The sequence below is a fragment of the Falco rusticolus genome, chromosome 3, assembly GCF_015220075.1.
Source record: "Falco rusticolus isolate bFalRus1 chromosome 3, bFalRus1.pri, whole genome shotgun sequence".
Classification (NCBI taxonomy): domain Eukaryota; kingdom Metazoa; phylum Chordata; class Aves; order Falconiformes; family Falconidae; genus Falco; species Falco rusticolus.
In genome coordinates, this window is record NC_051189.1 from 27,095,288 (window position 1) to 27,123,023 (window position 27,736).

At 37.7% G+C, this 27,736-nt stretch overlaps 1 protein-coding gene across 13 annotated transcripts in view; it reads left to right on the plus strand.

The window, feature by feature from the left end:
* UBR5 (ubiquitin protein ligase E3 component n-recognin 5) overlaps positions 1-27,736 on the plus strand; it is an 88,869-nt gene that overhangs the window by 12,131 nt on the left and 49,002 nt on the right. For 9 of the 13 annotated variants that reach the window (XM_037382388.1, XM_037382390.1, XM_037382392.1 and 6 more), the window contains exons 2-9: positions 7,490-7,534; positions 8,035-8,116; positions 8,299-8,375; positions 9,176-9,295; positions 12,363-12,552; positions 14,690-14,849; positions 21,567-21,716; positions 23,697-23,908. In XM_037382388.1, the coding sequence (XP_037238285.1) occupies positions 7,490-7,534; positions 8,035-8,116; positions 8,299-8,375; positions 9,176-9,295; positions 12,363-12,552; positions 14,690-14,849; positions 21,567-21,716; positions 23,697-23,908 (1,036 nt within the window). The remainder of the gene's footprint in view (positions 1-7,489; positions 7,535-8,034; positions 8,117-8,298; positions 8,376-9,175; positions 9,296-12,362; positions 12,553-14,689; positions 14,850-21,566; positions 21,717-23,696; positions 23,909-27,736) is intronic. The other 4 variants (XM_037382391.1, XM_037382397.1, XM_037382400.1 and 1 more) reach the window with 3 other exon arrangements.

The window sequence follows — 27,736 nt, forward strand, 5'->3', positions numbered from 1 at the left end:
TTAAATAACTCCCAAGGACGGGAACTCCACAGCCTCCCTGGGCAACCTGTGCCAGTGCTCCGTCACCCTCACAGTAAAAAAAAGTTTCCTGCGTTGCGGTGTGTGCCCATGCCTCTAGCCTGGTCCCTGGGCACTACTGGGTACAGCATGACTGTGTCCTCTTTGCGCTCTCCCTTTAGGTGTCTATATATGTTGATAAGATCCTTGTGGAGCCTTCTCTTCCCCAGACTGAACAGTCCCAGCTGTCTCAGTCTCTCCTCATACGAGAGATGCTCCAGTTCCTTAATCATCTTTATGGCCAGTGTGTCCATGTTTCTCTTGTACTGGGGAGCCCAGAACAGGGCACAGAACTCCAGGGGTGGCCTCACCAGTGCTGAAAAAAGAGAGGGATTGCCTCTCTCAGCCTGCTGGGAAAGTTTTGTCTAATGCAGCCTGGGATACTATTTGCCTTCTTCACTGCAAGGCGTGGTGGCTCGTGTTCAGCTTGGCGTCCGACAGGACTCCCAGGTCCTTTTCTGCAGAGCTGCTTTCCAGCTGGGCCATCCCCAGCATGTACTGATGCATGGGATCGTTCCTCTCCAGGTACAGGACTTTGCTGTTCCCCTTGTTAAGTGTCGTGAAGTTGCTGTTCTCTGGATGGCGGCGTGAACCTCTGGCATACCCGCTGCTCCTCCCAGATTGGTGTCATCAGCGAGCTTGCTGGGGGTACACTCTGCCCCATCATGCAGAACATTAATGAAGGTGTTGCACAGGACTGGACCTGGTATTGACCCCTGGGGTACACTGCTGGTCACTGGCCTCCAGCTAGACTTTATGCCACTGATCACCACTCTCTGGGCCCAGCTGTTCAGCCAGTTTTCAGTTCACCTCACTGTCTGCTCACGCATATATACTTCTTGAGCTTTCTGTGAGGATCTTTGGGAGACAGTGTCAAAAGCCTTGCTGAAGTCTAGGTAGACAGTGTCCACTGCTTTCTCCTCGTTCTCCTATACAGTGATATGAAATCTGCCTTGCTTTCTTAAAACTAGAACTGAAATACATGCTTACCCTTTATGCAGGGTGAAGAAGGTGGTCAAGTCATTTTGCCTGCTTCTGCAGTATATGCTTTAATTGTATTTAAATGTGTTTTAATCCTGAATATTAGATGTTGGTGGGTATCTATCTTTAACCTGATGTCATTGCCACTATCCTATCTTTGTTAGTTTTTCTTCTCCTGCTTCAACCTTGTTGTGGTCTAGCTTGTACCTAACTTTAGATATAGGTCATTATCTATACCAGTGTTGTTAGATCATGAGATAATAACGGTCTGCTTTAAAGGAATTTACTTTCTGCAACCATTGTATTACCTGAGGACTTTTCAGTGCAGAACACTGCAGAGAACTATCTTCAAGAGATTATAGTTTGTTTGACGCATGCCATATTAGCTTTCTACTAGTGCTTACTAATTCAGCACAGTGTTACCATTGTTCCACAGAGGACTATTAAACAGTCAGAACTACCTTTATCAACCAAACTGACAATCTTTACAAAATGGAAAATAAAGTTTGGGAGCCATATTCTATAAACCCGTGTTGGTTGATACCATGAAACATAAGAGTAGCTGTTACAGTCAGGCAAGAGGTCTATCTTGTTTTCGTCCTGTTTGTGGCAGTGACTAGTGCTAGATGACAGCAGAAGAATGTTAGGATAGAGCAAACATACAGTGATGCTTTTCTAGCATCAAAGAATTTGCAGCTCGGGGATTTCCTGAGCAGTAGGTATTGGTTAGTGTGTAATAGCCGAATAGTCCTAATTTGTATTTCTTAGAATGGGGAGAGGACACCGTGTAAGCCACGGTACACCTGATAACTGACTGAGTGGAGCAACGACTTTGTCATCTTGTTTCAGTGATCTGTGTATTCCAGTCTAAACATAGTTCCACGCCACTGCTGAGAACTGTTAGTTACCTTGCAGGCTGTCATTTTGTACTTGCACTTGGGATTTTTTTTTTTTCTTATGTGCATTACTTTGTATTTTATGCAGATAATCTTACTACTTGCTTTTTTTGTGTGGTACTGTAGCATTTTTTTTTTTAATGAATACTCCCTTCTTACTACCCAGATTGACTTAAAGCACACTCTAATCTCCTCTTTTCCACCTACTCCCTCATGCCCACACCCCTTTTCTCCAACTCATTGGTGGGAAGGTGGTTTTTCACCTCTATTTCTTCATTTATTCCATTAGGAGAAAGGTGTTTGGGACAGGATCCTTTTGTATGCTGTATTATGGCATGGAAGATAGCTGGATGTGACTTCATGTCAATAATGGTGTCGAAGACATCCTGGGATCAGAACATGAAGATAACATATTTGCTCAAGCTTCTCATTGGTGTCTGTCTTATGCACTTCTGAGACTGTTTTCATGATGCTGATAGACAGGCACAGGAGTTTGTTTCCACGTGATTCAAGATAGGCCAGTGTGAGAGGGCTTTGATCTGGAGGCTGTGCAGCTCTGCTGGGCTAAAACCTGTTGGTTGGTCACGTAGCTGCCTCCTTGGGGCTGGCTGGCTGTGCTCAGAGCACTTCAGGGTCTCAGCTGAGGGAGGGAGATGAGGGTTGTATTTACTTTTAAAGTGTTGATAGGTGCGTCAATACTGTTTTCTAGGGCTTGAGTTGGTGAGTTTTTTTCCCCCTGTTGGATATCTGCTTATTGCTAGTCTTCCCTTAGAAAAGCATTGTATTGGTTCCTGTACACTTCTTTCTGCTCTGGTGTGAAGGTCTCATAGTTTTGTTGGCTTATAGACTTCGTTGACATACTAAGTTGTCTTAAAGGGGCCTGATAATTAGAAGAATCTGCCAAGGCTAAATTAGCTTAATTTTTAATTTCCCTACTCCAAGTTGCTTATCATAGCAAGCTGTTTTTTTGGAAAATGTACCTTTCCTTTTCATCTTCTGCAACTTGTAAAATCACCATGTGGTGCTGATGTGAGGAAAGCTCTTGTGGTGGGGCCTCTGTCTTGTGTTTTACTTTCAAAGTGTACAAATAACTTTTTAAGGCTATAAAGGAACAAACTCAGAAAAAATCCAAGAGAATCTTCTGACTGTTGTGTCTGTGACTTTGTAGTGTTTCTTGCTGAGTACAGAAAGACTTCCTTTCTTTTGGAGACATGCAACACACGAACATTTTGTTTTACATCTCTGTGGTTAAATCCTTTGTTTGGATTGCTTAATTTCAGTGATTTTTACTGTGTGTTCTTTAAACACCTAGCTGACATTTTAAAATCTACAGTTGCAGAGAAAAATGAAAAGTAGCTTTCTTCATGTTGTTACAGAAATTTATCTCTGAGATGGCAGAAATTGGTTTAATACTTAGAAATAAATGTGCTAGATGTACTGTTATTTGATCAAAGCTGCCAAATGTCATCTTAGATATTAGCACCTGTAAATACAGTTTCTGCTCAACAGCAAGTAAGTTTTTGAGGGGAAAATGTAAGTTTTGATACATGAGATTTCAATTTACAGTGTGCTATGCTTTTCATGTCACTCGCCTGCTTGGAAAAGTCTTCCTGGTGTTCTCTGAGTGTAGATGATGTAGGTGTGTTTTTTTTTTTTTCTTTATTTTTGTAATTGTTAGTTTTTAAACACATGAGGAGAAGGATGCGCATACATTCATTGAATTATTCTGAAATCTTATAGCAGTAAGAAAGTTCTCTTTGTCTCATGGTTTGTTTGTTGCTCTGTGATCTGTTGCTGGCATGATGGAAATACTTGGAAGGATGAATATTCCTGCAGGATTACTAGCAAGGTAGGACTGCTGCAGGGAACTGAGCATGGTGAATATGTATTACAGAAGTCTATAGTGTGTAACAAAAAAAAAAAAAAAAAAAATTTCTCAGAACAGCCTGCCTACTTAAAACCAGAAAATTTTTATTCTTGCAAATTGGGTAAAAGCCCAGATTGTAAAACAAAATTCTGCTTATGTGGATTTAAGCATTTATTTAAGTAGGGTAAAGTTACTTTAAAATGTACCAAAGCCCAGTTTTTCTATTAAATACTTAGTATTTTGAAATGGATTTTTTTTTGTAGCTTTCTTGCATTTTTGAGCCTAATTTGGTTTTATAAAACAAGATGTGCTGGAAGGTTAGGTCCTCTGATAAAGTGCTCTGGAAATAGAAATGTACTTTGAGAGAGGTAGTATCTTGTGATGAATAAAAGCGTCGCTTTTGAAGTCTGAGCTCCTGCAGTCTTGACCTGGAGCCTCTTCAGTTGCTTAGTGTGAGCGTAATTCCTTTCTATTCTGATCAGTTTGGAGAGGCTAGAAACTGTAGCTGCAAAACTTAAAATCAAAGCAATCTGTACATGGCTTGGACAAACTGATTTTTTGTTTTCCTCACAGCTGTTTTTGGATGAATTTTGATGGGGATATTTAAAGAATGTGTGTCTTAACACGCGAGCCATCACTGCTAAACTTTTTGTCTGAGTGTGGCAAGCTAGTGTGTTTCTCCAGCAAAATACATGTTGCTTCTACCTTCATCCTTTGAAATTGCCTTTAATGAGAATTTTTTCAAAGCTCAGCCTGTCCAGGCATTCATATCAGAAGTTTGTTTTACCACAGAAAGGCCTCAGTAGAAGTATTGACCTTCCTTAGAACTGATTAAATAGTCTCTGCCTGTACTTCTTCCTCCAGTGTACCATCAGTTGACATTATTGAATCATATTGAAAATTAACCTGATCTTAAATACGCCTTTTCTATTTTTCCTTTAGAGAGTTGGTAGTACAATACCATGCAAGTGTGCAAGTAGAAAGGCTTAGATTGCTGCAAGAAATGTTTTTGCTGCAGGTAATTACTTAGAGTTTTATTTGCACAGACTTACTCTCCATATAGAATGTACAAACACATCTTTCTGCTTTACTCTTGTTTTCCTCCTGGTTTAGTTTTGTGGCTGGCATTTGCACAAATGCTGGTGGCAGCACACGGGATGGTGAGGAGTGGGGATGAAGCCAGCAACCCAGCAGGGATGTGGCACTTGGGAACTACTCCTTTTTCACTGAGTGGTGGTCTGCATCAAATTTAAGTCCTCACGGATCTCTAAGCTTATTAGGCAGTACATGGTAATTTTACTATTATAGCAGTTACATATGAGATGCAACTCTCAGGGAGTGAGATAGTTTTTACTTTTTTTAAAAAAAATTATTTCTGTAGGAGAGTGTTTTACTTTCAGCATCATCACTTATATCCTTCTTTGCTCTCTCCCCTTAAATGACAGCAGCCTCTTTTCAATAATGTTAGAGCTCTTTTGATGTATGCTTGCTGCAGACAGACGTACTGTTTTGAGATTGATATTGCTAATAGATTCACTGAGTATGCAAGTCTTATTTTTCTGTGCATGTTTTTTCCCTATCACTACTTTTTTTTTCTTACAAATAACAAAGATTTTTTTTTAAATTGAAAAATGTCTATTTCTTTGGTAGCACTCAGCTTTTGCGACACAAAGCTCAGATAAGGAAGCTTTAAATGTTGCTCGTAGACTAGTCTAGTAACTGTTTCCAATGAAGTGCTACTTCACTTGTTGTCAGGTTTTCATATAGGCGGTGCAATGAACTTAAAGGTAGAACTTTCCTATTCTGTAATTATTACTCATGCTTGCCAGGAGCAGAAATGTTAATGGGAAACTGCTCAGGATTCCTGTGGGAAACTGTTAGGTGATATACTTAAGACATGAAACTTCAGAGATGTGTAACTTGTCATATATTACGCAGCAGATCCCCACTTGCTTTATAAAACCATCTGGTAAGCTGTGGAGTGTATGCCATTAATCTTCAGGGTTCATTCCACATTCTCCCACTGTAGTTCACTCTTGTGGGGTACCTTTCATGCAGATTGCATGTGAAGTTTGTGTTCTTTTTCCCTTTTGTGGGTTGTCTTCACAGAAACCTTATCTATGTATGTACTCTTGGACTGTGTGAAGTAGCTGTGGCTGGAAATCGGGAGTGTGAAATTGTCTACTTACAAACCAGCAGCCTGGCTTGGATAGCAAAAGGCAATTCTAAGCATGTTCACTTTCTTCCAGCTTTCCTTTCGCTGTGGTCCTTTCTTCTTGTGTTTGAAAGTTACTTCTATCAGTGTAGATTACCTTGTTTCTCAAACAGACATATATCTTTCTTTCTTTCCCTTTTTCCCTCAAGACAAGTGCTTTAGAGTGAAACTCTGTTGATAACGTTAAGACTTAGCTGTTTGGACCTCTGATCTGTATTCTTTCTCATGCTCAGGGTTTGCAAGTAACTGAAGTCTGTTGTCCATAGCAGTGTGTGTGTAGAAACTGAAGTGAAGCGAGTAAAAAGAAAGGATTTGGAGACGTGGATTCAGACAGAGAACAGTGCTGGAGTGCATGTCTTTTTGATAGGTTTAGAAAAGTGTTGCTGTGTATGGAGGAGATTGGTACCATGTTCATCCTAACACTCTACAAAAGTTGGGATTTTTTTTTCTTAATTAGGAAGACCTTGCATTATTTTTACAGGTTTCATCTTGATTTTATATCTTGATATAATGCGAATATTCCAAGTAACATTTGAAGCTTTTTAGGGGCTTTTTTGGCTTTCTTGTCATCTGTGGGAAGAAAGGAGCTCAAGTTTTAACTGAAATGCCTACCTTATACTATGGGAGTATCTTTACTGGCTGGAGAGGATCTTTTCTAAATGGATTAGGAATTACCTTAGAAATTACTGTGTTGGTTTCCACTTTTGGCACCATATGCTTTAAGCAGGAGTGGTCTGTGGGTTGGCCCTTTTTTGGATTCTTATGTACCATTTGGTGTGGCTGCAAAAGTGAGATGGAAGTACTTTTGGAAAAGTTCTTTCCCTTTTAGTAAAGGTGATGCTTTGCATAACCCTATATATAGTGAATTTTCTCAGAACTGTTTCTTCTACTAGTCAAAGTTTAATTGTACATCCCTTTTCACCCTGGCTTTTGTGCATCTGTTTCCCCTGTCTTTTCTGTTTTGGGCAACTTACTATTATATCTTTGGCTCTGATGTGCCACATACTTGGATTTCCTAGAAAATGATACTCCTGTCTGCTCTGGGATACTGTATTCAAGCTTATATGAGGAAACACAAGTGTATCTGCAGTTAAGGCTCATTGCTTCATCTGCCTATTTTGTGTATAAAGTTGTCAATGGTGGTAACAAAGCAGGAGTAGTGCTTCTTGGTAGTCACTGGCAAAATGCATAGAAATGCAAGAAAACATGGGTTTTGTGGCAAGATAGTAGATGGAAGGGTAAAACCCTAAAGTAAAAAACCTCTAAAGCCAAACCTCCAACCCAAAAACCTGATCTGAAGCTGAACACCATTCACTTCTTACATGACTCCCAACACCAAGTAGTATTTATATCGAGCTTTATTAAATGCGGTGGTAAGTTGTTCCCATAAAGTCATAAATATTCTCCTTAAGTGGATGTTGTGTATTGTGGATGTTGTCTTTCAAACAACAGCTTCATTTCTTACTGTTTCAGATTAAGAGAAGTTTCGGAAAAGCTGAACAAATATAATTTAAACAGGTAAGGCATATTGCATGCTGCTGTAAATTATTTAGGAAAGTACAGTATTTCTAATAACAAGAAGCAAATGATTGCACTGTAGATACAGCCTTAGGAAGCCTCAACAGTACTAATACTGAAGTTCAGAAATGCTTCAGGTAACACATTTCTTAGATTAGGAAGAAAATGTTAGGTTTTCAATTGTGATAAATATATTATTAAATACTCTCCTTCTTATGAAATGACTTCTTCATTTGAATTATAACCCCTGTTGTTTATTGCTGATCAAATTAAATGAAAACTCTTACTACCATTTAAGGTTTTGTTCTACATTTCCTGTGTTTAATGACCAGAAATACATCATAGTTGCTTCAACTAATGCACATGGTTAGTCATTCTTGTATGTTTTTATATCGGTAACTGTCACTGCGCATTGTTCCTCCCATATACCACTTGTTCTTTATTTTTTTTCAGGCTTTGAAAGTTTAATGATGTTATACATGCTTACTTTTTGTTTTTAGCCACCCCCCTTTGAATGTATTGGAACAGGCCACTATTAAACAGTGTGTGGTGGGACCAAATCATGCTGCATTTCTTCTTGAGGTAAATTACTTAAATCTGCTCAGATAACAAACTTGAAACCATACAGTTAATACTAGTTCTTCTAACAACAAGTTGATGAGCATTCTTCAGTAACTGAAGACTTGTTTTTGTTTATATTATTTTTTCTGTGCCTTGTCTTACATTTCAATTTGGGACACTTGGTTTTCTTGTTTTAAATATAGGATGGTAGAGTCTGCAGGATTGGGTTTTCAGTTCAACCAGACAGATTGGAATTGGGTAAACCTGATAATAATGATGGGTAAGAAATGCTTTCCTTCATATTAAATCATTCTTTTGAACTGGATAAGCGGCTTTGCTGCTTTTTTTGGTTTTGGTTTTTTTTGTTTGTTTTTAAACTAGATTGTCTTTGGAATGGGTACTTTGAGTAGATACATAATGGTCATGGTGATGCAGCCAAACAGCCTAGCTTGACAAACTGGTGTAGGATTAAATCATAGATGTGATTCCAAAAGAAGTGAGACAGGATCTCTTTAATGTCAAGAAACAAACCCCACCAAAAATAATCCTTGTGAAAGAAACTGTGTTAAATTGTTAAGCTTCATGTAGAATCCATTCTAAAAGTAGTCCCATCTGGAGAGGCCCACTTTCTAGACCTGTTGTCTTCAGTCCAGGTAAGTCCCCCTTAATAGGACTATTTAATGGTTCATATTTGAATGTAAACTGCTCTTAATATCAAAGTAGCATACTCAGGCTCAGGTTTTCAGATAGAACACCTGGTGATACAATTTGTGCCTATACACTAACTGAAAATGTAGCGCAGTGGCTAACTCACTTTGCTAATTAGCTTAATATGTATTTGCAACTGTGTTGTTATGGATTGCTGACACACGTAAGATCTACTAGGCATGCTTTCCACTTTCTTTTTCCAGTGTACCTCTTAATATACAGTTAGATTAGTTTGGAATATTCCCCAAGGGTGTTGCTTAAGCTGGTATGTTACCAGACTAAGTCCCTGAGAATTTAGACCTGGGATTCCAGGTTTTGTTCGTAACCCATTTGGGATTGTTTTGTGACTGATTTACCATCTTTTACTTTCAGTTCAAAGTTGAGCAGTGGCTCAGGGGCAGGAAGGACATCCAGGCCAGGCAGGACTAGTGACTCCCCATGGTTTCTGTCTGGTTCTGAAACTCTGGGCAGACTGGCAGGCAACACCCTTGGGTAAGTTTTGATAGGATTGAGGCTGCAATCTGTTTGTTCCATATTTGAGTATATGTGTATACACATATATAAATTGTATGCAGTATGTATAAGGGAACGTATAATTACAGCAGTTGTGTAGGCAGGGTATACTAAAAAAACCTTTGATTTGGTTAAAGTAACAGATATTCAAGTGACCCTTCAGTACCTAGGATGTGGAGCGTTCTTCGTATGTATGAGAAGAATAACTTGGTTTTGGCCGTGTTGTCTTTTTTTTGAACATTTTTTAGTTCCTTGATTTTGAAAAGCAATTTTTTAGAGGGACACTATCAATTTAAACCATGATAGGCTAGCAGCATAAAGTGAGTGCATTTATGCAGGAAAAGTCTTCATTATTTATGTTTGCAGACCTTTGTGTGCTCAGTTTTATTGTGCCTTCCTCTCCTCTGCCCCAAGTAATGAGAGTTGTTTTGTTAGTTGGGATCTTATACATAGTAATAGGAAGGGAACATTTGGAAGAGGTTGTCACTCAGAACCTTTAAAATAGTACTGTGTGCTAAATGTACTAAACAGATTCAGGTTTTTTATCATTAGCTTTGAAGTTGATGGTGTCCCTTTATATAGCAATGTAAACTAATCTTTATTACCTAATTACAGCGACCTCTTCATTATATGCTTTTGTAAGACTTGTTGAACGGTGCTGCTTCCTAAGGTTACTAAATGTAATAAGGAGAATTGCATTTACAAACTGTGGTTTCTGCATCTGAACGATTTGTTAAGAGGGAGGAGCTACAGCTTTTGCACAAAAGTATTTTTGTAGTTTGTTACCAAACAAACCAATTTCAGCTGGGGCTTAGTTGCATGAAAGATAATCCACCCCCTTACCCACCCCTCCCCCCCCCCCCCCAGCTTTCTGTGAAAACTTTGTGCATCTGAACCTAAAATCCACGTGATAAACTTTAAAGGCAAACTGGTATTGTCATGTTTAAAAAGTTACTATGGAAAGTGTAAGACAAGTGTAAGACTTCTCCCCTGCCCCCCCTTGTAATTTTTACATGAGCATAACCAATTAAAATTGGTTGAACCAATGTGCTTAGGAGATCAACCCTGAAGAATTCCTAATTTCTTCCCTAGCATGTTTCAGAACTAGGTGGTTGAAGGTCAACTGAACTAGTAGGGCAGCAGTAGACATTGTAACTGTTCTGTTAAATTAAGGGAATACTTAATAAACTTGAGTCTAAAAAACATTCAAACTGTTGAAGCCCTTGGATTATATCACTGGATTTAGAAAATTTCTAGCATGCTGGTGGGCAGTGGAGAGATCTGGAAAACAAGTAGGCGAGCAGAAAGAGTTCCGTTCTGTATTAATACTTACTCTAGGTTTAGACTGCTATTAAGGAATAGCTGTGCCCTGTGCCCTTATGATTTTTTTTTTCTCTATAACAGGACCAAGTTAGGACACACTTGGACTATTTAAATTATTATATGAATAGAAATGGTTTTAACTGTTAATGTCTTAAGTCTGTGGTTGATAGTTCATAACTTGAAGTGGAAAACGCTTCTGTAATAAGTATTGAAGTCTAATATGTAACCTTTTCTTTAAACCCACATCTTCCCTGCTGAGAGTTGAATTGAGAATTGTTGTGTAGGAAGAATTTGACTTCCCCTCAGCCCCCTTCCCACCTTTAGAAAGAGATTAACTGTCTTATTTAAAATGTCACATTCTTTCGTTCGGGTTTGTTCCCCCCCTCCCTTTTCAGTATTATTTTTTTTTTAGGGCTCTTTTTCTAACTCATGAGACAAGACTTTTCTCAAAGCCATTCTTGAATTGTATTTTATCTTGTCATTGTCTGTGTGGTTGCTGGCTAGAATCCTGAAAATGTAGATGGCCTCTGTGATAAGGCCTCATCTTAGGCAGAAACTTGAGTTATTCTGTGAATGCATGGTCTTGTCAGGAGAAAAAACAAACCCAACCAACCAGCAACAACAGAAAAAGTATCTTAGTCATCATCTTAAACCATAAAATGTTAGGTAAATATTGTTACTCAATTAGATTTTATAACTACATGTGGTATACTTTTGCCATGAATTTATTAGATACTGTTTCAGAGAACATGCTCTGTTTTCTTTTTATTTGAAGTGTTTTTCTTCTTGAAGGGAAATTGAGGTTTAGGGTGGTTGAGAGCAGGAAAGTTCTGCTAATACTGATAGCAATAATACCACGTCCAGTGTCATTTAAGGTAGATTTGTACAAGGAAGTGTAGTTAACCTTGAAGAACAAACTAGAGTCTTTTAGCCTTTCATGACAACTGCAGTATCTAGTCTTACGTGCAAATAGATTCAGTTGACACAGTTCTGTTGTGTTAACATTAGTGGAAGGCTGTAAAGGTGGTGAGTTGTCTGTTTCTACATATCACTGCCTTTTTAGTCCCTTGTTTTGGTACTGACCATAGAAATGAAGAAACTGTTCTAGGCATGTTTTTGCAATGTATACAGTTGATGTTGATTGCTCCGATAGGAGTAGGTCCAGAGTAGAGTATCTCTTGAAGACCATCTATGAGGATCAGAGAATTATCTAGTGTAAGATTTATTTTGCAGTAGATTACTTGATTTTTCCAGTGTAATCTTAAGAAATTTCTTAATGTAAATCAAGTCTCTGAAAGTTTAGAAGACCCTCTGTCAAACAGAGATCACTGACCGTGAAGCTGCTGCATATGTGCTTTTATAGTAGGAAGTTAACAGTTGAGTGTTAGATGTTATGCTTCTGATACTGTTGCTTTTAGAAACTCTGGGAATTGGTGCGTGCATGTATTTATGTATGTATACACCCACACAACTATATGAGTAGGAAAGTGTGCAATGTCCACTTGGAGTCCTGTTTTGTAATCCTTTTGTGTAATTCAGAACTTTAGCAATTGCCTGCTGCTCTTGTTCTTACTGGTTTTGAGAGATACTTTCATACTGTTTGTCTATGAAGTCAATCTGCAGTATTTTTCAGGAACTGTCTACAAGTTGTTATTAATAAAACTAAAGACTTAGCTCTTGAAGTATGCTGTAATATATATAAAAAAAAATCTAAATTTTTTAGAAGTCGCTGGAGTTCAGGGGTTGGTGGAAGTGGAGGAGGATCTTCTGGTAGATCATCTGCTGGAGCTCGAGATTCTCGAAGGCAGACCAGAGTTATACGCACAGGACGTGATAGAGGATCTGGGCTGCTGGGGAGTCAACCACAACCAGTGATTCCAGCATCAGTCATTCCAGAGGAACTCATTTCACAGGTATGTGAGCTGGAAACCGCTTGTTGCCAAAAACCTGGAGAGCTTCTCATAGCATGTGAACAGGAATGTGTTGTAATAGTAGTTCATTTTCTTCAAGGAGTAATGGCATATAATTGAAAAGATTGACTTTCTCTAGTTGAATTGCTTTTATTCTTAAATGCGTAGTGTGCATGATAGACTTTTTTGGATTCTAGAAGTTTTGTTTCCCAAACTTCTACTAAGATGAGGTATGTGTTTAATCTAGATGAGGAATGTCATGCATTGTTCATTTGCAGATGGAAGATTTGGTGAGAGAAAAAAGGTACTTTAGAATCATATTAAGCACGTAGCTAATAAAGTTAAGTTTCTTGAAGGAGTATAAGGAAGAGGGGCAGGTTGACTTTTTTTTTTCTTTGATAAGAAGCGATCCATTTTAGATTTAAATGGAAGACATTAAATATACTTCAAAACACTAATTTTTTCTTCACAGACACCTCTACTTAATTTGTAACTGATGAATGTTGGGTATAAATTGCTCTGCTTTTGCCTCTTAATGCACTAAAGCCTGAATAAACTGATGGACTTTGCATTGTGTGATTTAAGTGGAGTTTGTTAGGACTTTTTCTCCATGATTGAAGAAAGGAATACATTCAAATTATGTGAATAGTTAATGCATTTTAATTATTAGTTCAAAACAAGTTGCTGGTCTACATTTGGAATACAGCTGTCAGTTGCTAGGCCAAAGATAATCTGCCTGCATACTTTGAATGGCCTGTAGCATGACTGGCACAAGATAGGAGCTAGCAGGCAAGGTATCTACAGACACACGAGTAACAGGCTGGTTTCTAGTTCCTTTTTGAATTCAAAACGCAGTAAAAGCTGGGAGCTTCTGCCATCACAGAGGTAAGATACTGGAGATGTTGGTTACTCTGAAGTTAGCTTTGCTTTCAGAAGGTGGTTTGGTTAGATGACCTCTTGTCTCTTCCGACTGTGGAGTGGTGGGGTTGTTCACCTCCAGGATTTTTTGTGTTTACTGATGTCCTTGATATTTTACATGAAATAGAAAACCAGACTAATATCCCTTGGTTCAGAGAGTTCAGTTCTGTACTCTTAGTGTATGGTTTGTTGGTGATGACTTACCACAGCAAGGGAAGCAAAGTTCTTTTGCATGTTTTTTTGTTTTGTTGTTGTTTTTTTAATAGCATACTTTAAAACAGAAGGTACCATTTTAGGGTAATGTTTTTGGGGTAACTCTAAAGCAGACCGATAGAACAGAGCTTCACAGATGGTCTGTGTAGTATAGATTCTATTGTGTCTTGACAATCTGTAAACTTCTGGCATAGAATATTATGACAAAAAGTTTACCTTTGTGTGCTGTTAAAATGTCCCTTTCTTTTGCGTGTCAACGGACAACATTAATTGGTGTCTCATTTTTACTGTGTTATGAAAACATTCAGTACTGGTTTCTTACCTTCTTCACACAGTTTGTCATCTTCCAGAACTCTCGACCTTCTCTGGCATTCAGTAGAGGGTGGTCTGTCTGGAAGAACAAAATGCTCCAAGTTGTAGGCTTAATGGAATAGACAGAATACTTCTGGTTTTTGTAAATTCATTGCATCTGTTTAACATTTGGAAAGGTTTTTTCTGCAAATGCAGAATGTTTTGTTGCAGAAACTGCTGAAGATAAACCTGTAGAAACAAAATGATGAGGAAGACAAGGAAGTAAGGTGGTTACATGTTGCAGGGTAGTGGAAAGAGAAACCAGTGTCAGAAAGACAGGGATTGAGGTGTAGTTTTGGAACAACAGTTGGTTGCAAAACTGTTGATTGACACAGTAAGTTTAAACACTTTTATAGAAACATGTGGAACGTGCTCAAAACCAGATTTTCTTATCTTTTAATGACAGTATTAAGCATTTCAGGAATTAGATTCTAAGATTCCATTAGGAAATTCAGCACCCAAGTTGGAATTTAGTGGCCTAATGTGAACTGAGAGAAGGCTGACTGTCTAGTACAAGATACTGTGGAAAATCTATGTGAACCTTTGTCTGTATGTACTGTGATTGACTTTTCTATTTTATTACTTATTTTAGAATTAAACATTCTTATGAATGGTGGTTGGTGAGCTGAGAATAACCAAATACACTCTGCTCTTACAGGCACAAGTCGTTTTACAAGGAAAGTCCAGAAGTATTATTATTCGGGAACTTCAGCGAACAAATCTTGATGTAAACCTTGCTGTAAATAATTTGTTGAGTCGTGATGATGAAGATGGAGATGATGGGGATGACACAGCAAGTGAATCGTATCTTCCTGGAGGTCTGTATCTGCAGCTTTTGATAAGAAATTGCCAATATGTGCTTATTTTTTTGTATTTAAGCACTGACAGTGTGCTCTGTGCTGTGCAAGGTAGGCAGTGAAGACAGATCTTGCTTATAGGAGCAAAGTCTAAACACATACAAACAAAGGTTCACTGGGACGCCTTGAGGGATTAGGTTAGGCATTGAAGAATAACTGTTGACCCTGTTCATGGGTGGCATGAAAGTTATTTTTTTAGGATCCCAGGGTTTGTAACATCAGCATTACTTAATGTCTGTATTTGCTGCTCAGTGAGATGCTGAGACTGCTGTATGGCTTGCTTATAAAAGCTAATTCTAAAACCTTCTAGGGGCTTGCATGGTTTTTACTACTAGCATATACTCTTTTAAGTTTCAGGAGTTTTTAGACCAAAAGTTGTAAAGCTTTTTTAATCAAAATGCCTCAAATAAAGGCAAAACAGCTTACAGTTGTTACAGTTAGATTGAGAATTTATTCTTCATCTCAAGTTCCCTTCAGATGCTGTAGTATTCTGGCTGCACTGGTAAAATGCTGTAATGGAAGTCCAGTTAATTCTGAAATATTGTCTGTCCCACACAATTGCTTTTTATAAAAGACTTTAAGTCATCTTTTGCATTGGCTAAATAATTTAGGTAGTCTTTTCTTGCTGAGCAAACATATTTGAAAACACAGCAGCCAAATCTGATGTCTGTGTTAGGTGCACTGCATGAAAAGAACACATCTAAACTCTGACTACATATTAGCTTTTCTTTCTGTGTGTCAAAATGACATTTTGATATTTTTCTAATAAATGGGGTTTTTTTTCTGCTCATCTGGTTCACCAGGAAGGTTCATGGGCTTCCTCCATCTTTATCTTGTCAATCATGTGATTAGACAAAAGTGGTTTTTTTTGTTCTGCAGCAAAGACTTTGTGTTTCATTTTGCCTCTTGTAGTTTTAGTTGCATCTGTCAAGCTTCTTTATTTTGCTGTAGAATCGAGAATCCTCTGGTGAAAGGGGTGAAAAATCCTTAATCTGAGTCTCGTTTTTTAATGATCAGCTCAATAGCATTAGACAGATGCATTGGAGAAAGTAAATTCTCCTAGCTTTTTCCAAGTATTCAAAGCAGGAGTTCTTACTTTAAGCATACCTAAATGCATTCCTCCAGAACTGGCCTTCAGAAGATAAATCGCTGTTAGTAATGATTTACAGCAGTTCTTTTTAACCATACTAACCAGCTTTCTACAGTATTAACTATTCTCCTAATAGCTCCTGAGATCGTAAGGATCAGTTAATGGGGGTTGCCTGACAACCCATGACTGGTAACTTTTATTTGAAGGTGCCAGTGCTGCAGTCTGTGAGTCTTTTGTATTTTAGATAGGTTAAAGTAGAATGTAGTTTTGCTGTCTTCACTAGCTGTCCAGCAAACAGTTTTGTCATTGGCTTAATTTGTAAAGCTTTTCCCCTGTTTAGACTAATTATAGATATAAGGGATTGCAACCTCCTAATACCAGTATTTTTTTCCCCAGAGAAACTGTATAACTCTTCCCCAGTTCTTGTTGAAAAAGATGTGGAAATGACAACTGAAATGAACTTGATATGTTTTAACTCCAGTCGTTAAAGATGTAGTTCACAATTTGTGGAACATGCTAAGCCGTCTCTGTCTCATTTCAGTTTTATGGGCAAAAATAAGTTTGTTGCATAGAAAATAATTAATTTGATATCTGAATGTGATCAAAGCAGTAGGAAAAGTCTAGCTGAGCACTAGTCAGTGCTGTCATGATTCTACTATTGGTACATTAAATAGTAAAAAATTGCCAGTCCTTGCTTGTGTCCTATAACCATGCAGGCTAGTTTTCAGGAAAACCTGATGGCCAGAGAAATTGCCTATAGATCTCTGGAAAAATACCAACATTCTGTCCTTCAGAACTATGTAGAACCTTTTTTTTAAAAGTCTTTTGCTCTAGAAGCTTTGCACCACTCTTCTTTCACCTATCATCTTGCCTCTGGATGCTCTTTTGGAACTGTAGCATCAGAATTCATAAAAGAGAACACTAGATAACTGATAAATGCTATATGTATTCAATTCTTCGTCAGGTTTTTATGAATTATTCTGAAAGATAAAGAACTTCTACCTTTTTTTTTCCTTCTTTTTTTTTTTAATTATGTCAAATTATACTTCAAACCTTTTTGATTTTGTTCCTTCCAAGCACAAAAAAAGTAAATGATAAGAATGCTTTTGCCTCAGAACATTTTGATTATAAGCATATGCTAAGTTTTACTTTCTCCTTTCTGCATGAGTAGTGCTTTGTGGCCCTTAAATTTAGGGGTTACTCCTCTAAGCCTTCCAAGACAGAGAAGCTTTTTTAGAATCACTGAGAGTAAAGTACATGTGATTTTAAAAGTAAAAATAAAATTTAAAAAGTTAAGGTACTTTCCAACCACTGTGAAATTAATAAATTCTTGTTCAATACATCATAGTTTCATGAATGTATCAGTTGTGATAATTCCAGTTAGTATTGTAAAGGTTATGCATCTGAATTTTTTTAAGGAAACAAAACCCACGTCTCTGTTTTTCCTAAATTTTGCAAAATGTCACGTGAAGAGCAGAACTTTACTTTTCTGTGCAGATTGCCTTCAGTAAGTCTCTCTGAGAAATTTATTTTTGGACCCTTACGTATTTTGATTTTGACTTCTCTAATCTAGTCCCGTTTCTTTTGTTTTATGATAATTAGCAGGCAGGAATGTGGTTTCATTTGATGTATAACAAGTACATAAGGAAAATAATCAAGGTAAAAACTACACAGAACAAGATCATTGAGCATAGAAAAGACTTGAATGTCTGTGGATTAATTTTCCAGCTCATATCAACTAGTATTAGAGGCTTCTTCTGGATTTTATGTTGTGTTAATCTTCTGTATAGAGATTCTGTATAACTTAAAATTGTTGTTTGTATAGTTGAGACGTGTGCATGTTTGCTCAGTTAAGTTCTGCATGATACAGTGGGCTCTTGCTAGTGGGATTTGCGAAATGTGGGTTTGCAAACATCCAGATTGCCTTAGATGCTGGAATTGAGATAAGCTTGTTTAAAAATATTTTTTTTTTTTTTTAAGTAGAGAAGAGAGACAAGCTGGTTGCAGCAGTACTTAATTGTATTGGCTTGAAGTGAGAGGAGATGTGAACCGGAGCATGGTGTAGGATAGTTCAGTGGCTTGCTTTTTAGGGAAAGCAATTAGGCGTATGGTTTTTCTGTGCTTTTGTTGGTGCGCTGCTTTTTTTTTTTTTTTAAGATGAACTTCAGGTTGGGTAATATTTTGCACAAAAACCTGAATCAATTCAAGAAATGAATTCTGGAGTTCTGTTTCAGTTTGGTTCCCTAGGAAACCAACATACATGTTTCTCTCCCTTCACTGTCAGAGTTTTGCCCATTTAATCTGAACTTGAAAGAGGTGGAGATACTGAAGACATTGAATTCTTGATTATTTAATAAAAATATGCAGCTGAGAAGAGGGAGAGAACTTACGATTGCTCTCTTAAGGGAAAAGGCTTAATGTGTGCTCAGCTAGAGATGGGAAGTGATCTAGGCAACACCTTCAGTTAATGAATCCAGTGATTATGCCATGCATAGAGCTATTGAAAATAAAAATTTTCTCAGTACTTGAATTGGTGCTTATGTGCATACTGAAAATAGTTGGGTTTTTTTAGTGTGTGTGTGTATGTGTGTGTGTTTGTTGGTGTCTCCCCCTGTCTGCCCCGTGCTGGGATATTTTCAAGGGTATTTACAAGCGAATCGTAGGTATTTTCTTACCTAAATAGGTTGATGAGAATTATCACATCTAAATACGAAGGGTGTGGTCTGATTCTGGTCTAACACAGCACAAGAGATTAACGATACCATCCCATGGGATTTTTCTGAAGAACAGGAAAATAAAGTCATAGAGAATGTTTTTTTTTTTCCCCTGGATTTTTAAACTGGATGTAGCCTTGTGGTATCTGTGTTTTCACAGCACTAAAAAAAAATTACAGTGATGTTTGAAGGGGAGAGGATTTGGCTTCTATCCTTACTGGTTTTAGCACCTTTGTTTGCTGGTATGGGAAATGAAAGAAGGGGGGTCTCTTGCAGAAATATTGGAATAAAATTAAAATCTGATTTGAAGCTGAAATAAGAAAGTAAGAAAAGGCTTAATTTCCTCACTCACCTTAATGCACGTTTAGCCAAAACAACATAGTTTTGGTTTTTAAGTCTGATGGCTTGAATTTTTACTTTCCTTTTTGGAAACACAACTAAACTCAGCACGCCTAGCATGGTGCAAGGTGGTGTGTGTGTGACAAGTTAGTATATATTTTCTGTCAAGAGAATTTCTGGCTTAGTTTACCTTGAAAAAAACATACTGTCTGTTTTGAATGAGGCTGGAGAGTTCTTTTCTGTACTGGCCCGTCCTGTTCCTAAAAAGAGATCAATTTTTTTTGCAGTTTTCGGCTGGATAGTGACCCCAAAAAATGAGAACGAGTTGCTAGACTGTAGAGAGGTTGGCATTTACCTAGGAAGAGATGGTTGTCGTGGGTGCGGGAGGAGGGAAGAAGAGCAGCAGCATGTGAATATTGGGAGATAGAACAGAGTCTGAGCTGTGTTTCCAGCTCTGGAAGTCTGATACTTGGAAGTTGACACTCTTAAGGTGAGGTGTACTGCTGCTTTACCATTGCAGAAAGCCAGCGGAAAACAGATGAAGTAGCAGGCAGGATAAAGCAACTCTGATCTGAAGTTTGGCAAACAGGCTCTGTCTTACTAAAAGTCAGATTATTTTTTTTTCCACTAGGATTTCCAAGCAGTCTGTAAAGTATGACTTCCTAAAACGTACTGCGTGAACCACTGAGTCCCAAATGCTGTGCTTTCAGAAGCTTTCAGAATACACTTGAATGGATTACTTACTTAATGTAGAAAGTGTTTGTGCAGGTCTTTGCTTGCTTTGAAAGCCACAGCACTCACTAGTTACAGTGCTGTTTTTCTGGGGACAGCTGGTAGTAACTGGTGTGTATTACATTTCCTGGAGGTGAGAGTTTAGAAGTTTAATGATGAATATTCTGATGTGCATGTATCTGAGTAACAGTTTGAATAAATGCAACTGTTAAGTGAATTGATACTGGCTTAAGTGTGGACTTCTGGTTTCTTTTCAGTTTTTGTATATCCTCTCCTTTGTGTGTCAGTCTGTCCCGCCATCCCCTCTGCCTTTCATTCCAGACACTGAGAAAAAGACCCACAATAATCAGTTCCTACTGTTAAGAATGCTTTAATTTAACTTCAAACCTTGATTTCTAGCCACCATTTTGTTTTATGCCTACGATGACATAGAGGCTGAGAATTGGATGTGGTGTAATTGTATGTGCTACTCTTGTGTTTCCTGAAGGGATTCTTGTGTATAGCCTTGCGTTAGCTTCACAAGTGGTTTAAGCAGGATGAGGTGGTCCTGCTGCCAGAAAGAGCTATCTTCACATTCCCTTGCATGGTGGTGAGGTTTGTGTGCCTGCATGGGTTAGCTGAAACCTCATTTGGGGAGCCTGATTTTTTTAGTCACATTTGCTTGCAAATTTGGGATGGGGCAGAACTGTCTCTTTTGGCAGCAGTAGGGTTCAGTCTGTTTTGTTGCAGATGGTGAGGCACCACCTTTGGGGCTCTGTTCGACTACCCAGTAAAGTCAGTCTGAAGATTGCTTCCCACCTTACTTCTGTACCCTATGAAGTACCGTTTCAAGCCAGATGAATGCGCTACTTTGTAGATTCAGAAATCCCACTTTGCCTGAAGGAGGTGCCTGCCACAGGGACCAAGGAGAAAAGTAGGACTGTCTCTGTAGCAGCAAGATGCTAGTCAAGTTTAGTCATCTTGTCAGTCCATGTTGCTGGACTTCAATAAATTAGGTGAATTTTCAGTAGCCTCTTGTGTGTTTGGGTAGTAGCTATAGTTTAGTAAATAGAAGGAGATTGTTTTATACTTCAACAATGATCAGTACTTCAGAGAAACTCAAGTTTTCTAACAGAGAAGCTAGTGCAGTCACGGTATTTAAGTGTCATTGTTTTGGTGTTTGGTTGTTTTTTTTTAAACTGCATGGCTTTAAAAATGATGCTTTTTCCAGATAAATGTTGTTCTTAATGTAGCTGTCATTTAAAGCTTTGTACTGAGAGCTGCAAGCTACTAGCCTGTGAATTAAACCAGTATGTCATTCTGTGAAAGAAATGTTCCGTGGAGAAATGTACATTCTTTGACATCAAAGATGTGGGTTTGTGAAGGGTAGCTTTCACCATCAGCCCTCCCTTAATTCAAAGTCATCTTTGGAGTTCTGCATTACGTGCATGACCGTGTGTGCACATGTATGTATATGTATCTATCTTATGCTAGCACTTAGTTCTTTCAAGTTACAGGCTAAAGTTTGAATTTCTGGGTTACAGAAAAACGTGTTTTGGGCAAGTCTTGTTTGGGAAATGTAGTTAGGTAAGTGACAGAGCAGCAGTTCTTGTAGGGAAACTGGTTTTGTTCATTAGTCTACCAAGCTTGATTGTAAATGTGGTTGCATAGGAGGCACATGAGTTTGCACTGGTGAATCTGAAGAGCAGAAATTCAATTAATAGATAGGATTTTTTTGCTTTGATATTTGTTTAGTTGATGGTCTCTCTAGCTGATGTTTTAAGTAGCTGATTATTCACTTAAGACCCTTGTCTCCTCTTATAGAGGATCTTATGTCTCTTCTGGATGCTGACATACATTCTGCTCACCCAAGTGTCATTATTGATGCTGATGCTATGTTTTCAGAAGATATTAGTTACTTTGGTTATCCATCCTTTCGGCGCTCATCACTTTCCAGGCTAGGCTCATCCAGAGGTAATTTTGCACATTTTTTCTTTGTAATAAGTAGTTTGCTGTGGAAAAAGTTAGTGGTAGTACATACTGGTGCTTGAGATTCTGATTTAATGTGAAAGTAGACTGTGATATGTTTTCAAATGTAGAGTAGACAAATAGACTGTTACTCATCAAAATTATTAATGAATTCTGAATATTAGCAGGTAAGTTCTGCAAGAGCCTTGATAGTCATGTATTTTAAATCTCATTGTTGATCATTGGTGTTTCAAGGTGTTATAAAATTTTTGCATGTTAAGTTTGTTTTAAACTGTAGTGTAAGTACCTACTAATACATAAATTGCATTACAAATATTTAATTTGGCTCAAAAATGAGTAACAATTGATGACATGCAGCATTCTTAATTTTTTTTTCCTCCTTTCTTTTGGGTTGCTCTTTGTTCACTCTTCTTCACATTTCCTTAATTGTTCCACGACAGAAGTTACCTTTATGGTATGGGGAACTTAAAATACTAAGGAGGGACAAGAAATGTAAATTTTACCTTTTTGGAAGCATTTTTGTAGTTGGATAAGGAGAACTATTGGCAGCTGATAAAAAAACTTCCTTGAGCAGTGTTAAGGCATTTTACTTCCCCCTCCCCTCCCCCCCCGCAGTGTATTACACTTAAAAGATTTGTAACAGACCACGCAGCAATTTCCTATCTTTTTGAAGCTGTTGCGCAAATGCCTAGAGTATTTCCAAACTGTTAATCCAACCTCTGCTGTGATTGTTTGTTCAGTACAGTTTTGTTGCCTTTCATGAACATGTTTTAGTATATTAATTGCTGAACACATAAGTTCCTGTTACAAAACTGTTAGTCAAGGGTCAGTGTGATGTTTGATAGGAAGTAAGTGCAGTACTTTACGAAATACATCAGTAGGACAAGCTGTCTTGTTTGGCTTATGTAAAAAGGTTCCCATTTGTCTAATACAGCAAAAGACCCAAGACTTGGCATAATTTCTTGAAACTATTCTATATTGTGGTCATCTCATACATACAATTCCAGTTGATTTTTGTGAGCATAAGTGAAGTACTTAATAGGTTAAATGCATTATGTGCATGTACGAATATTCAGCATCTGACGTAACTCCTTCTAAATTACTCCTTTTTTTTCCTTTTCTAAGGTTATTCTATATAAGACGTTACCACGAATTTTATATTCCTTATTTTCCATGCATAGTTGACTCTTGGAAAGTTAGTTTGATTACCTGATTTAAAAAATTTATCTGCATGAGCGAACTGCAGAGTACTGGCTTTAGACAGTTTGTAGGCCAATTGGAGGGGAAGCATTTTGGTAAGGAACATTTTCCTACAAGGATCCTTTTTAAAACTTGTCTGACTCTTGAAAAAGTTTTCATTTGATCTACTCAAAACAGATACACTTTAATTTAATAAATCCAGTCCTATGGAATATTGCTTTAAACAAAAGGGGTTGGATTATCAAACATATACAAGGCCTTTTTTTAATGCTTGCTTTCTTTAACCTTTTCCAGTTACTGGGGTTTTTGGGAAAGTTGTTATGAAACTCTCTAATAAATACTCTTTTTTGGCTTGCATAAAGATATCTAACAGACTCTATAGACTTAAATCTTTATGTTCTTTTTGTTGTTGTTGTTGTTACTACTTTGATAAAACGATACTGCAAAACTCTGAATATTGTACTATAAAATTTTAAATTGCAATGTTAAATGTATTTGGCCTCTTACGATGTAAGTGAAAATGCTTTAGCACTTTTTTGTAGTGCACAAAACTGTAAGACTTCTTTATTTCTGGCTTATTTTTATGTTTAGTAATTCTAAAGTATGTATGCTTGAAAGGGTTAATATGTTGAATGTTGCATGTCAGGACTTTATTTTTTATCTGTGTGAGTAGATTTTTTTAACTGCTGTTAGTTGCATCCTGAAGGGTCTTTACTAGAGAGTGGCTTACTTTTATCCCACTGGTGTGACCCAATTGCATACCAGTTCTCCTTCTTCCCTTAGAGAGAGACTCTGAGCTGTTGCGTGAACGTGAGTCCGTTTTACGTTTGCGTGAACGAAGGTGGCTTGATGGAGCCTCATTTGATAATGAAAGAGGCTCTACAAGTAAGGAAGGGGAACCAAACCTGGACAAGAAGAATACACCTGTTCAAAGTCCTGTTTCTTTAGGAGAAGATTTGCAGTGGTGGCCAGATAAGGTATGGAAGTTTTTTTACTATTTTATTTGCATGCTGTGTAATAGGTGTGTTTATTTTCTCGAAATAAATACTTTGTGTTTGCTTTTTGAATATCACATTTCAGTGTATGTGAGATAATATAACAAAGCATATTCTTTATTATGCACTGAAGAAAATTACAAATAACTAGTTACACCCTTATAGCTGTGCTTCAGTTATTACTGTTTTAATTTTCTTCTCCATGTGTTTTGAAGGCACTGCTCTAGATCATACCATCATGGGGGTTTTTGTTTTTCTTCTTCTTTTACTTAGGTGCTCAAAGCATTTAATAGGCAATAGGGAAGTCATGAAACAATTTAAACTATCCTTCATCAAGGAGACCTTTTTCTGATTAACATTATTATTCCCAGAGATACTTTCAGTTTGAGTAGATTGGGCTTTTAAGCAGCAACAGTGAAAGTTGACATGTATTTGCCGTTACATTTTGAGTTGACCAATAATTTAAATGAGTATTGGTTGCTCCTTCAGAATCCCTTTTGGCTTTGATTAGCTGGTTTTCTTTGTAACCCTAATTCCATTTTCAAGACAAGAAGGAATTCCCACATGAGATATAAGAATAGCAGGGACACCGGCTATATGTTGCTAACTGGGTATCTATAGTCGTTTTCTTTATTAATTACCTAGATGCTTTGGGAAATGACTTTAAAAAACCAAACCAAACCAAACCCTAACCAACTAAAAAAACTTCCCAGGAATGGAATTGGTAAATTTCATGGACTTGGGGGTGTCTTTCTAGTGTTTCCATTTCTGTCTGTCTGCAGTATCTGTGCGGTAGTTATTTTGATATGTCATGCTTTATTTCTGTATGTTTTTGTTTTTTCCTTTCAGGCTAAATATAGATAGGGAGCTTGAAGAGGGATGCAAATTTAGAGACTTATTTCTGCTTACAGCAGCTTGCCTTTAGCTGCTATCATCTTCATTCAGGCATTCAAACTGAGAAATGAAGATTTCTAAAAACAATGTTTGTCTAATAGTTGCTCTCCCAACTAGAACTTTTATGTCTAAAGTGTGATGTGAATTTTTTCAGCCAGTAACATTGAACTCCTGTGTCAGTGAAAATTAGTGGCTTATGTCCGCTTTCCTTTGTCATAATGGTAGAATGAGAGAGTCATTTAGCTTGGGTGAGATTTCAGGGGTTTTAGCATCAAAGAATAAATGTAGTTTAGATATGTAATGCTGTCTTATCTTTTATATTTCCACAGCTGTGTTTCTGTAACATTGTTATGGCCATTACATTTGTGGTTTTTGTTTTGTTCTGTTTTTTTTACTACTTCAGGAATGTTTTTCCTGTTAATCCCCTTCTTCTCTCAGGCCCTGAAACTTAATTACTAAATTAGGTGGGTTTTTTCTTTTCTGGATTTTTTTTTTTGTTATTTACAAACTCATCAGACCCTACCCTAGAACAATTATTGCAGTCTTTTATTGGGCATCTTTTGGATGGCATTAACTTGTTGTGATACGTAATTCAATGCTTGTCCAGTTTAAATATATTGAACTTCTTCCAAGATACCTGCTTGCATATGCACTCATATAAACCCTTGCTTCTAGTTAAATGAAGGTGTCTTACTGGAAAGGCCTTTTATCTTTATCCAAAAGCAATTAAACTTTTCATCCTGTCCTTCAGCTGAACATTCATCAGAAAATTGTTCTGCATCTTTCTTGCTGTAGCCCCACTCTGAAGTTTTGTTGGTGGTATTTTCCAACAGAAATTCTTCAGGGTGAATCCTGAGGGAGATGATTTAGCTGAGAGGCCAGTTCGGATGTTGTTTCTATTTTGAAAATTGGAGAGGAGATCTTGAAATGTTAATGGAAAAGACAGTAAGCTAGGGAGGAGATTAAAGAACACGAGGAATCGCTACAGAATAACCAATCTTGTTTGCAAGTATTTTTCCTTCATTTTTCATGATTTTGACATTCAGCATTTGAGACAGAGCTATAGTAGTCCCCAATGAGGATAAACTTGCATTTATGGGAGGTAAAGTACCAATCTGAGAGGAAAGGATGGAACTTTGGGAAGCTGATAGTGTTTCCAAATGCATCGGTTTCACCTGTAATTTGAGACTAATGATGTTGAGGCATGTTGCATAGATACTGAGTTTTCTCCAAATAAGTCAAATCAACTGCTCAAGAATTCAAGTCAATGAACGAATTCTTCTGATAGTTCAAATCTTGTTGGACTGTAGTACTATCAATCTACTCTGCCATGTGTGTCAGAGCCACTCTGTAGTATGTCAAGTACGGCTCGTTTTTTTCCTGCTAGACTGTAGTTAGGCGCAAACTGAGTCTTTACTTTGTTCAAATAGGTGTGTTCTGTTTAGCTATTGAGATAATAAGATTTTGTCAGTAATCTGCATAGTCTTTGAGTGTGTAATTTCTCTGATCTGAAGTCGGAATTTATAGCTGAACACATTACATGCTGGTTGCAGAACCAGAGCTGTCATGTCATTTGTGCATCTTTGTGCCGTTAGCCTTTTGAATGGCCTCATGGAGGTGTGTCTAGTGTTGGTCCTGTATCATTTAGATCGCAATTGCTAGTATTTTGATGGAAGGAAGAGAAAAATTTTGAATGGCAGGTCTCTAGTGTCGAGCTTGTGGTATGAAACTGTTTACAAAAAGTTGTAAAACATATTAGCAAGATTAAAAATCATGATACTGTCTTGGAGCAAAAATTAATTGCTTTCCATACTTAACTTCAAGGCATTAGGCCAGATAACTTCTGGAGATTCATTTATGCTGATGAAGTAGGCATGCATCTCATTAGACCACAGTAGGTTCTGATGGCAGTTCTTTCTCAAAATATGCAATATTTACACAACGACAAGTATTAATCATGACACAGATTAGCATTCGTGCTACTTCTGCGCTGTGTTGGTAGATGCCCTCCAGAGCAAAATAATTCTGTTACGATTTAAGTAATCCTACATTCCATTATCAGTGTATAAAAGAGAATTACTTGTGATTGCTTCTGTCCCTTCCTGCTGCCTTCGTTCTCTTCTTTCCCAAAATACTGTTAAAACATTTTGAGCTATTGGTAAGAGATGTACTGAATCCTGTGTTACTCAAGGACACACTCACACCTTTTGAAGTGTGCACTTCTGGGCATGAAAATAGTAAAAAAATAGCGTGGATCCAGATATATGAAACTAAAATGTTGCCCCTTCTAAGCTTCTGTAGCTGAAAAAAAAAGCTCCTAATTTTAGGAACAGGTATATGTACTGGCTGGTGGGCTTTAATGGTCTGAGAGAGAATTCAGTTTCCCCTCCAATGGTTGAATTGGTCAAATGTGGCATATTCTATTCTGAGAGGAAGCTGGAGATACTGGTCTGGGAGATGTCTGCTACAGAGACCAGTTGTCATGTACCTACCTGTCTTTCAGATTTGTAGCTATAGAAGACAGCATTTGATTTTGTAGTATTTGTTTTTTAGTTCTTTAAAAGCTGTGTTCTCACTTAAGTGAACTTTTAGTTGTTACCAGTAACAAGTTTAGAAAGAGCATGGGTGTCCTATAGCTGCACTTGGTGAGGAGCAGTGGATGAATGGGCCTTACAAATGTTTTGCAGTAAACAGAAGCAAATGTTTTGTGAAGTCACTGAAAAAAAAGGTCTGTAGTTTGAGATGGATTACAATGCAAGGGGGAAGTGGTCAGATGGTATATGAGATTGGGAAAAGTGAGAGTGTAACTGTTCTGTAGTTGCTGCAACATTGATACACAACCAAATCTAAGAGGGGGGAAAACAGGCCTGTGAGGGCCAGGGTGAAGCAATTGAGAAAAGTTGTAGGATCAGAGTA